The following is a 12,643-nucleotide window of genomic DNA, read 5'->3' on the forward strand; positions in this document are numbered from 1 at the left end:
AAAGTTTGCATTCTAAACTTGATGGCACAACCTATAGAATCCAAAACAGATTATTTCCCGTTTAAACTAGTGGGTCCAGAAGGGGGTTCAAGTCCTAACCCAGCTTGAGATGTCATCAGATAGTTGATAAGGCATGCCTGCATTTCAGTATGCGAGCTACAGAAATGCGTGTGCTATGAAACTAGTTAATTGGCTCCTTGATTCAGAATAGTCATCCCTAAAGAATGTCAACTGACAGATAACACTCTGAAGGCAGTTGCCTAGTAGAAAACAACCAGGAAAAAAAGTTAAATCATCTATTGGTATTTAAACAAACAGTTGTGGAAGATGAAATGGTGGACGCTTGGCTTATTAGCGCCACCAACATTTGAGCCAAAGAGGTAAAGGTACCCTTAAACACGCTGTGGAATTGGAGTGTGGGGGACTGGAGGTAGGCAGCCGGAGTGTGCGTTCTCATCACTTCTCAGGATGAGTGTGGTACAGGATTTTCCATCTTAAAAGGGCATGGACAAATGTAGTATGTCTAAATGAGTGAGAGGGTATAAAACCATGCTGTTTTAAAGCTCAGAAGAGGATGCTTAGATATACAACTGTTCAAGTATGTTTAAGATCATCTTAAGAATGAGGCATTTGATGTACTTTGTGGACTTTGGAGTGTGGGCAAATGAGAGAAATTTCAGGAATTTTGATTCAGTAAAATTTATAAACTGATAACTCCAGAGATGTCTAAAACAAGTTGTCTTGATATTGGGGATGTTTTGGGGTAATTGTGGTGGGAATTTTTTTTTTTTTAATGTTTATTTGTTTTTGAGAGAGACAGAGACAGAATGCGAGTGGGTTAGGGACAGAGAGAGAGGGAGACACAGAAGCAGAAGCGGGCTCCAGGCTCTGAGCTGTCAGCACAGAGCCCGACGTGGGGCTCGAACTCATGAGCTGTGAGATCATGACCTGAGCTGAAGTTGGACGCTCAACCGACTCAGCCACCCAGGCGCCCCTGTGGTGGGAATTTTTATACTAGGTGATGGAACAAGTGGTTCTGAACTTCTAGTTCTCTGAACCACTCTTGTAGGTTATGAAAGTAGTGTGGAGATGAGCAGACATTTGAGCATTGTCATGTAATGTTTGAGACAACAAAAGTATACAGTTGACCCTTGAACAGTTCAGGGAGTAGGGACACTGACTCCCCTCATGGAACATCCGTGTGTAACTTTTGACTCCTCCAAACCTTAATTACTAATAGTCTACTGTTGACTGGAAACCTTACTAATAATATAAACAGTCAATTAACATGTGCTTTGTATGTCATATGTATTATATACTGTATTCTTACAATAAAAGCTAGAGGAAAAAAATGTCAATAAGAAAGTCTTGTGTAAATGCAATAAGAAAATCTTTGTGTAGTATAAACCGTGTTGTTCAAGGGTCATCTGTATAAAACATATTAATTATGAAGAGCTTCTGTGTTTCATAAGTGAACACCTATAAATCCACCACTTAAGAAGGAACTAAAGCACTACCCGTACCCATGACGCATTTCTATAATATTTTGGCTATGATTAGATCAACTTGATAGGAAAACATCAACAAAAACTTCTGATTACCATGACTTAGGACTGAAAGCTTTGGAGAAGAAAACTTTTTAAAATGTGGGGTTACAGGGGGGAAAATAATAATAACTGGGGTCCTTGCATACTAAGGTTGGAAAACAATGGATTCAGTTGAGTTATTCGGTAATCAACCTCTAATTAGTGAGGTACAGGTACAGAGAGGTTAAGAGACTTGTCTAAAATCACATAAACAGTTACTCTTAGAATCAGAACTTTTTTTCTTTTTTTAAAGATTTATTGTTTAAGTAGTCTCTGCACCCAGCATGGGACTTGAACTTAAAACCGTGAGATCAAGAGTCACACACTCTACCCTACCATCTGAGCCCCAGAACTTGTTTTGACTTGAGTGTTGGAAGTAACATGCCAGGAAGTGCTGGTGATTGCCTGGCTAGAAGGGTGCTGTTGATAAAGGCAGTTAAGCACTCCGCTGGTTAGACCCCCACAGTAAGATGGTAAGATCCTTGAGAACTAGGACTTAGTCATCTTTTCATTCCCATCCTACGATGTTGTGTATATAATTTGTGTTCTGTTGTTAAATTGAGTAATATATCTTAGAGACTGAAAGAAACATGGTAGAAAGACTTTGTATCTTAAGTAGAATTTATAATTATATTGGTTGTACCTTTGCCTCAACGCTCTGTAATTAGAAACAAAGGTCAGAGTTTCTTTCCTCTGGACTACTTTCTTGACCTTAATAGCCTGTGGCAGAGTTGATTATCCTGCTTTTGTGTTTCCAACCTATACCTCTTTCTGTTCTTCTTCTTTGGAGTATCTATTTGTTCACATACTTCCCATAGGAGACTAGCTTCTTTGAAAGCTTGGAACCTTGACTTAACTTTAATGCCGTAGAACCTAGCTCACTCACCCACCCATCTTCCAGACCATGGAGTGTTGACTGAGGGCCTGCTGTTGCTCCAGGCACTGTTCTAGGAGCTGGGGCTACAGTGGGCAGCAGAGTCTCATCAAAATTTCAGTTATTAATTGGAGAATCACACAGATGTTTATAGAAATTCAATTTAAATGGCAAATGTATTTTTCTTCCATTTTATCATCTAATTGGATATGTGATCAGTGATTATTGTATCTTTATGTATTTTTAATTTAATCATTTTATGTGAATTTTCTTAGAATTGATTCTCTTGGTTTATCTAAGTTTGATAAATTTGTTTACTTGGAATTAATGTTTTCTTCTTTAGTCTTTTGTATTACTATGGCTATAGGTTTTTTAATACTGAATTCTTCTTGTATTCATGGTATAAATTCCACTTCCTTGGTGCATTATTTATTTAATATGCTACCCTATTCATTTAGGATGTTTATATTTATATTTGTAAGCACATTTTATCTATAGTTTTCTTTTATGCTGTTGTCAGGATTTTTATATCAGTGTTACTAACATCGTAACAAGAATTCGGCAGTTTCTGAAGAGGAAATTTAAATGTTAACAAATTAATATTGAAAGTGCTTTTATATAGAGACCTGGACTAAAGGATATATGCACACTTTTAATTGAATTTCCCTAATGTCCTTTGGTTAATTACTTGCTGTAATTATGTAATTATGTAAACATTTATGTTTAAATTATTACTTAGTGGTTGAAAACTTGATTGGAGAATTGCTGTTGCATGCTGATATAAAGTCAACACTAGTTTGATACTGGACATGTTTAGTAGGAAAGATTCATTATTATAATAGAAATACACAAAAAGAACTTACAGAATGAAGTCTTGGTTTTATAATGTAGTTAAATCCAAGGTGCATTCTTTTGATTTTTAAAAAATTTCATTTGCTATTCAGAGACGCACATTTGGTAAGCTTTGACAAGCAAATTGTTACCTCAGAGATAAGATGGTTATAAAATGAATGTTGCCATCATTGAAGCAGAAAATGTATTGTAATACAGTATTTTCACTGATTTAAGACTATATAACTGGGTAAGAACACCTTTGATCATGCCTTTTTGGTATGGTGGGTTTTATTTAACAAAGAGATATAAATAACTAGTTATGAAAATTGAAGTGTTGTACATTCATATTTCATAGTTCCTTAATCACAACAGATTGAAATTCCATGTGTGGAAGGTATACAAAATACATTATAAAAATAAAGCCCATTTTACCTTTAAATTTTAATGGACACAAGCCTTTTCCCCCCTTTCTGTAGCATGGAGAGACATTTATAGGGGCATCCAGCTAATTTAGTAGTGACAACCCTTATTAGACAGTATGTTCCGATGGGCAGGGCCTGTCCTCTAACACGTCGTCTTGGAAACTTAATGAAGAATTCTTGAAAGAATTGATTTCTTTGTTCAAGTCTTGATTCATTTAAGTAGATTTCTTATACTTTTTCTTATAAGAAATATATTTATGTCTGGGAACTTTTTAAAAGGTCATTGACCAGCGTGTCTGGTTGGCTTGGTCGGTTAAGTGTCTGACTCTTGATTTTGTCTCAGGTCATGATCTTACAGTTTGTGGGTTCGAGCCCTGCATTGGGCTCTGGGCTGACAGTGCAGAGCCTGCTTGGGATTCTCTCTCTGCCCCTCCCCCACTTGTGTGCACGTGCTTGTGCTTGCATGCACGTGTTCCCTCCTGCTGTCTCTCAAACTCTTTTTTTTTTTTTTTTTTAAGTCATTGACCCTAGGTATTTCTGCTTCCTTTCTTATATTTCAGTCATTAATGCAATGTAGTTTGATCTCTTTTAACCATCTTTTCCTTGAAACTTCTCTGATCACCAGTGGCTTAGTGGTCAAATTCAAAGTACCCTTTTTTGCTCTTTACCTTATTACTATGTTTTTGTGGCATTTGACACTATTGATCACCTTGTCCTTGGTTCTGTTATTCTTCAGCTTCTTTGACATCTCTCTTCTTACTTCTATTCACCTCCAGTTCTTGGTTTGGATCTCTCTTCTTTACTCCTTAAATGTTGCTTTTCCTAGGATTCGGTCCTTTCTTCTCCCTATATCCTCTTTAAGACATCTCTTCTATTCCTATAGCCTTAACTAACATTTGTGTATCAATCTAGACTTCTGCTGAACTTAAAATCTGTGTTATCTACTGGACGTGTGTTTATCCAGATACCTAAAATAGCTAAGGAAGTAGTCGAGTTTAAATCTCATTCAGACGGATTAGTTCTGAAGTATAAAAGAGACTTTGGTATTAGTTTTGTGTGATAGACATTCTTATTTGACTAAAGTTCTCATTTGGAATGAATGGCCTCATTTAGGTATGGAGAAATTAGGTAAAATAACAGGTTTATCTCATAGTGGTTAAGAGCGTGGGCTCCGAAGTTAATTTAAATAAAATATATTATTTCGTTGATACGAATTCGATTCCTGGTAGCAATTAATTAAAGCTATAGTCCTGTTAAACATAGACTTAATCCAGGAAATGATAGAATAGGTTAACAGTTCTTTACTCTTTAACACCTTATCAATGAAACCCCTCCCTACCTTCTTTTTTTAATTTTTTTTTTCCTGGACTAGCAAGAATATTTTTTTGTCTAACACATTTAAAATTTTTACTTTTAACAGAAATTAGCAGAGTACGGAAAGACATGTACAATGACACATTAAATGGCAGTACAGAGAAAAGGAGTGCAGAATTGCCTGACGCTGTGGGACCTATTGTTCAGTTACAAGAGAAACTTTATGTGCCTGTAAAAGAATATCCAGATGTAAGTATATTTTGTTGTTTTATTCAATTTTTTTTCTGCTTCACATACTTTGGGAAGGGATATAGCTGGTGGTAAATAAGCATTGTCAGCTGCTGAAAAAAAAAAAAAATGCCCTGTGAGGGACTAGAGGTGTGAATAATTTGGCGTGGGCAGTTTAAAAACATTTTTAAAATAATGTTTTCATTTAAGTGCTGTTATGTCACTTTTGAAAATGCACATGGTAAAGACTTGGTTTTAGATTTCAAATTAAGGCCAGAGATACGGAAAGAGCTTTGGCCTTAACGTCACAGAGAGCACCAAATACAGTTCTCTGCTCATCTTCAACCGATTGCAGAGAAGCCACAGCCTGGGCCATGCCATCCTTTCAGTAAAATGAGAGGTTGGACTGTGTGACAGCTGAGGTTCCTTTCAGATCTAAAATTTTTATGACAAGCACTCTTGATAATTTTTTTCTTGTGTTTTGTCTTTTTCATTCTTGTTTCTTGCTCAGCTACACTCCATAAACATCTTGTAGCAAGTAGCGTCTTTGTCCTATACCGGTTAATTTGTATTTAGCTCCAAACTCTTTGTGTTTGTTACAGAGCCCTATGTACTTCTTCTCTCTGACTTCATCTTAAGTGGTTTTTCCTCTTCCTCAGTACAGTGTAGTCCCATTGGCTGCTAGAACACGTCAGATGTATTCTCAGCCTAAGTACCTTTAGGTTAGCTGTACACTGATTTAAGATTTTAGTTTAAGTGTTACTTCACAGAGCACTCCCCTCACCATTTTATCTAAAAGCGATCTGGTTACTACTCATTGTTTCACGTAAGTCTTTTTATTTTTCTGCAGTGGCATTTACTGTCTGATATTTTTAAATTTATTTTTCCCCCAACAGAAAACAAGGTACTTAAAACAAGAACCTGTGTTTTTGTTGTTTACCATGTACTCCCTATATACATAGTATTTATACAAATTGGCTCCAGCTATTGAATAAAAAGGCGATTTGGTGGTATTTTGCTAGGTTTCAGAGAGCTATTCTGCAAGGAGTTGGTATTATAAGGTCAAAATGTGATGTACACTCTAAGACTCATTGATTATATGGACAGTATACTAGTCTAAAAATGGAAAGTAAATGCCTTAAGTTGGATTAATGGAAAGAAGCTTTGACATTTCACAAGTTGCATTTCTTTCTTTTTTTTTTTTTTAAATATTTTATTTATTTTTGAGAGAGAGAGCAAGTGTGGTGCAGCTTTGAGAAGCTCAGCATCAGGAATTTGGACTTTCTCTTTGCTCTTAACATAACTTGGCTTCAGTGCCTCCCAGACTTTATCTTCAAACTTCAGGTTCTTAGGAGAGAAAATGTGTTTTGGACCAATCTGCCATGACTGGGGATGGGAGGTTACATAACATAACCTAGACATGGTCTCTCTGGTCCCGCACTTGAGGACTGGAATGATTCCTAGAGATAGGAAGTTGTGATTTGGGCAGCTGTCCCAATTCGAGTCTACTGCTGTTTGGTGTTTCACTATCTCCTAAAGCATATCAGCCTTCTCATCTCATTGTTCAAACTCGAAAGGATAAAGTTTCAACACTAGTCATTAACATAGAATATATGTAAGATCATAAGACCTTGTTAGAAACTATAACCTTGATCTGCCTGGTCCCCATTCTTCTGGAAAAGAAAAAATCCTGCGCAAGGAAGGGATATTTATATTGCATTATTTAAGACTTGTATCATACAATCCTCTAAGTCAGAAGGGATATATTTTATAGTGTGGGTCTGGAGGTATCTTTTCACTCTATTTCTTTCTTCTGCCAGTTGGGATTCACTGCCATGGTCAAATCCTGTTGCTGATAGGTGTCTCGCAGCAAAATATTGTTTAGGTCCTCAAAATGGGGTTCCCAGGACTATCGTACCCCTACCTTCTGGGAACTTGTAAACATTCAAGCCCACTCCCAGTCTAGCTGAATCAGAAACTCCAGGGGCAAGACTCAGCCATTTGCCTTCCAAGCCCTGTAGATGATTCTGATGCATGTTGAAGTTTGAGGGGCACTGCTCTTACTTGTTTATCATCAGAATAAGCCGAGCTAACAGGTGGTTCGTTTGCCGAGCGTTGTTCCAGGAAGCAAGTACTGTGATGAATTACACAGTACCTCTGCTCTTGCGGAGCAGACATTGCAGTCCAGAGACAGACAACCAACAAATGAATGTTTACTTTAGGTGCAGTCAGTGCTATGGCAGAAAATAAGATGAGCTAAGCATCTAACTGGTGACTATGTACTTATAGTAAAAGTATCTATTCTCAGATGGAGGGAATGCAGAGATGTGAACCAAGTGATGGGGAGGAAGGCATGGAAATGATCTGGGAGAAGAACATGCCAGGCAGAGTGAACAGCAAGTACAGTGACAGGCATGAGTGTGCCTGGGAAGTGTGGTAAGATGCAAGGTTAGAGAGTTAGCAGAGGGGCCATGTCCTGTAGGGGCTGTGGGACCCAGCAGGGATTTCAGACACTATTCTGGGTCAGATGTTTTGAGCCAAGGAGTGATGTGAACTACTTAGCTGGGTTTTAATGATTCATTCTTGCTGCTGGGGGCAGTGGTGGCAACAGGGACACAGCTAGGGGGCAGAAGAGGAGCTTGAACAAAAGGACTTAGAAATTCTTGGATCCCGCTATTTAGAGCCGGTAACATTTGCTCTGGTAGATTGGGTAACGAGTATGAGGCGAAGTCAGGTAGAGCTTGAATGTTTTGAGCAGTTGGAGTAATAGAATCATTAGTGCCTGCAGTGGAAAAACTGAGGCAGGAGCCCTCTGGGGAGATGGAGGTTCAGATGGAGAGGTGTTGAGTTTGAAGTTAGACATCCAGGAGTGGGCATATCAGATAGGCAGGTGTGTGTGTGAGTTGCAGATGCCTCTTGGCACCCCAAGGTTTCTATTTTAACAATGCTTTTTAAATGAGAAATTCAGTTATAATTCACAAGAGGAGAGAAACGGATATAAAACCATGCTGGTTCTTCAGATAATTTTGTAATACCCTAATTTTAATTTTCTGTTATAAGAATTTAAGTTCTGTTTCATGTAAGAATCCTGTTATAAGAATTAAGATAATTAAACTTGTCATAAAAATTTAAGAATTTTTTTCTTTGAGGTTATTAATCTATACCAAATGAGTAGCAACTGTTTTATGACCTATATTAGGAACTTTATGTCAGCTTTTGAAAAAAAAAAGCATTAAAGTAAAACAAGGGAATGTGTCAGATTTTGGCAGTATGGGAAAAGATGTATTTCAGAATTGCGAGTTTGATATTGGCCACGGTGAAACAAATATGCATTCTTATTCTGGCATTTTTTCACTTAGTATATCTTAGAGATCATGAATTATGCTTCTCTTCCACCCTTCCCGTTTGTGTCTAAGCTTGGTTTTGTGAGCGAATTCATCCTATTTGACTCACAAATTATTAAAACTTTGAAGGGGTATGTGACATAGCAGTGGAAAGGATGGATTCAGACCCAGACTGCAGGCTGGTTCTGCCAGCTTACTTTGTAACTTTGGGCAGGTTATTTGTCATTTATGGTTTTCCATTTTCTCATCTCTAAGGAGATAGTAAGTCTCTCACAGGTTTATGAGGAGTTGTAAGTGAGTTAATACATGAAAAGCACTTGAAAAATGCCATAATGCTATAGAAGCGTTAACCAGAATGCAGGATCTGTGAGGGTGGGCATAGTGTCTCTTTTTGTATTCTTGCTGGTTCGAATAGTGTCTGGTAAATGGTAGATGTACCACAGATACTTGTTCATAACCTTGTGAAAGCTGCACTCTTTCAAACACTGCTAAGCTTTTATTTTAAACTTGGCCTTTGCGTTTGCACATAGCAACTTATTTTAGAGAAGTAAGTGTTAATTTGGAGGTACTGTTTTGGACTTGGTTCTGTATAGCTCTGGGACTGACAGGAGAAGAAGTTTCAGATTTAGTGTTTGAGAAATGAAATATAGTGTGGTATAATGTTCTCTGTGGCGTTTCTGAATCAGTGGCTTAATGATGTGGGAAGGGGAAGGTAATATGAGTAGCATATTGAAAATGAACTGAAATTTTTTTCAAAATTGATATTTATTAATACTTACAGTTATTAACAAAGCAGACTTATATTGCATCTCTGCTGTATTCCAAACACATCCTGGAGGTAGGGATATTAATTCGTTGAGAAAACTCTTTGACATAGTTGTTTAGTAGTGGGGTTTTGAGCCAGACAGGCCTCAGTGTTGAATTTTGGCTTTACTCCCTTACTGGCTGTATTTGTCAGCAATTGCCATAATAATGCTCCAGAGGAAGCTATTCTAAAACTTACTGGCTTAAAATAACAAGCATTGGTTTTTGTGCTCTTTAGCCTTTGCTGTATGGTGGCTGAGATTTTGTTGATTGGGCTTAGCCGAACTTGACCTAGACCAGCTGCAGGTGGGTTTAGATCTTTGTGTTCTTGCTGGGCTCAGTCCAAAGGGGCAGCAGCTACTCGGAGCATGCTCTTCTCATGGCAGGTCACCGGAGTGCCAGAGCCAAGCCTGATTGCCTCAGCACGGGTAAGGCCTCTGCTCCCATCTGCTAACATTCCATTAGCTCCGTGATTGCCAACTATGGGTGATTTTGCCCCTCTTGGATATTTGGCAGTATCTGGAGATTTTTGGGTCTGGCAGAACTACAGGGGAGGGGGTATTAGTTAGTGGCATCTAGTAGGTAAATGCCAGGAATGTTGCTGAACATTTTACAATGAACAGGGCAGCCCTTCCACAACAAATGATTATCCTACCCCGAGTGTCTGTAGCACTGAGATTAAGAAACTGCATTATCAACTCAGTGAGAAGGGGACTGGACTAGGTATTTGCTGACAAATCATCTAGACTATCACATTGGCTTTGAGCACATGTTCATTTTTTAGAATCTGTGTCCTCGTCCATTAAATTATAACGCCCCCTCCTAAAATTGTTTGGCAGAATAAAGGTAACAAATACATGGCATATGATAGAGCGCTCGATATGGTTCTTGTGATTGTGAACATAAAAAACTCCCATCCTTGAACGAGCCCACAGTCTTGAATGAAAGATAGAATATATTGCATTAAATATTTAAGACTGTTTCAGTTTATCATACATTCATAAAGTGACAGACATGAATGAAGATTACAGTTATACATAGGCCATCAAACTGGTAATTTGGCTGATTGAGTTATTAAGGACTTGTTTGAATCCATGGAGATTTTATAAAGCAGTATGTGAATGAAGTTAACGATTGACATAAGTAAAAGATGTTATGTTTCAATGAGTCAGTAATAATTCTGTCATTAAATTTACCTAGTTACTCAGTTTTGAGTTGTGAGAAATTGTTTTATAGGATCTGCCACAGTGGTAGATAAGTTTCAAATGTCGTCAAGGTCTAGCTGTTAGGGATCTTAGTCGTTCTAGTATATATGTGAACAGATTAGGTTGCCAAACTTTTTTGGGACATGATGTGAAATGGTAGTGAGGTGTTCTCTAGATATTTAATATGAACATAACTCTGATTTTCTGACGTTTTTACGATGGGTTTTAGTTTTGAATGTTGGTAGCTTTGAAAGGTAGGTCATGGGTATAGGCTGTCATGATGAGAATTGTCAAAGGTTTGTAAAATGGATAAATGCATTTTCAAATATTTTTCCCAACAAAGATCCCAGCCTGGCAACCGTAATTAATATTGTAGCTTTATAATTACTTATCACATCCTGTAGTCTCGTAACAGTAATCTGCTCATGGTGGACCAAGAGTCTCAAGTCCCTTCAGTTCAGTTCCCTGAGCTCACAGATAAAACGTGGCTAGCCATAGTTTCTGATCTAGTACAGAGTATAGGGTTATTGGTTTTCTCCCATTTTGCAAGATTGTCTCCTGCATATTGGATGTTGAGCTAGCATTTGTTTGGGATGGATCATGAGGAGATGCGGGGGCAGTGCAGTCTGCTATCTTTCGTTAGGCCTTTGAGCTTCGGACTGTTGTGGCTTCCTTATTGTGGTGAAAGAATTAACCAGGAGTCTTCACGTAAACGACTTTCACCTTTGTTCTTAGAAATGTCCGTTGTTTAATGGACAGTAAATCAAAATGTAATCATCTATAAAGTCTCCTTTTTCAGTACCCAGGTTAAGGCCCAGTTTTTGCCTGGATTTGATCTTAATTATGGGTGAAAATATAATACATTAAAAGTAAGATCTGTCTCAAGACAGAGTGTTGATTTTCGGGAAGGTTGGCATATGCTTTCACTGAGTGCAGTTGTGAAGTGTTTCAGATTCGATATTAATCTCTTGGAGATTTGAATTTGGCAGTACCATTTGACGATATTGAACATATCTTTAAGTTCTAGGCAGAGAAACTGTTACTGTTGACTTTGAACTTTATTTATTTATTTATTTATTTATTTATTTATGTATGTATGTATTTATTTTGAGAGAGCGTGCGCATGCACAAACCGGGGCGGCGGGTGGGGGGGTGCAGAGAGAGAGAGAGGATCCCAAGCAGGCTCCGTGCTGTGCTGTCAGTGCAGAGCTCGATGCGGGGCTCAAACCCGTGAGTCGTGAGATCACGACCTGAGCCAAGACCCAAGAGTTGGACACTTAATGTTGAGTGAGCCACCCAGGCGCCCCGTGAACTTGAAACAGATAAATTTAGTGAGGGTTAATTTCATGACTTTTGTCTTTTTGGTGTTGGTTTGGAAATTTCCCTTTTATTTCACTATATAAGGGCATATTAAGACCTTCTGTGTGTGAGATATTTAATAGGGTCTTTATGGTCTGAGATCCATTAAATATGTTGGTATGTTAATAGGAGTTATTCCAAAAAGGATTTCAAGATAGTCTGAAAACAATACATTTTTGTTTAGCTCATGTTTTCTCAAAGTTTAACAATTATAAAAAGAACAAGCCTTTTCAGAGTCTTAAAATGCTAACGCTTTATTTTGTAAGTGATGCATTTTAATATTTAAAAGGAATTAGTGTTCAGAAGAACAGACTAGAAAACAGAGTTTATTTTTAGGGGAGTATTACTTGCAAGAAATGTTTTCAGGTGAGGTACAAAGTTTTGTCTATGATTTATCTCATCCAAAAAGAGTATGTTAGGATCTGATCTGTTAAAATTACTGTTCTGAGGGATTTATCAATCAGTTGCATACCTAATCACTGATATCTAACCTCCATATATCTCTGATCTTGTCCCTGAAATAACCAAAGGAGTATAATACAAAAATTGGAGAGAAATCTGATTCTCAGAGCTATTCATATTCCTTGAACTTTGAGGTATTTGTTACATATTAAAGGAAAATTCGAGATACTGATCTTTTGGCCCATCTTGAGGGAGGGAGCGTTGTCCCCTG

At 37.7% G+C, this 12,643-nt stretch overlaps 1 protein-coding gene across 6 annotated transcripts in view; it reads left to right on the forward strand.

Moving 5' to 3' along the window:
* The window catches only part of QKI (QKI, KH domain containing RNA binding), a 155,231-nt gene that overhangs the window by 33,258 nt on the left and 109,330 nt on the right, over window positions 1-12,643 (forward strand). For all 6 annotated transcript variants that reach the window (XR_007152048.1, XR_007152049.1, XR_007152047.1 and 3 more), the window contains exon 2: window positions 5,137-5,279. Coding sequence is in view for 3 of the 6 variants with exons in the window: in XM_047857932.1 (XP_047713888.1) it covers window positions 5,137-5,279 (143 nt within the window). In the remaining 3 variants the exon portion in view is untranslated. The remainder of the gene's footprint in view (window positions 1-5,136; window positions 5,280-12,643) is intronic.

This window comes from Prionailurus viverrinus, chromosome B2, assembly GCF_022837055.1.
Source record: "Prionailurus viverrinus isolate Anna chromosome B2, UM_Priviv_1.0, whole genome shotgun sequence".
Taxonomy (NCBI): Eukaryota; Metazoa; Chordata; class Mammalia; order Carnivora; family Felidae; genus Prionailurus; species Prionailurus viverrinus.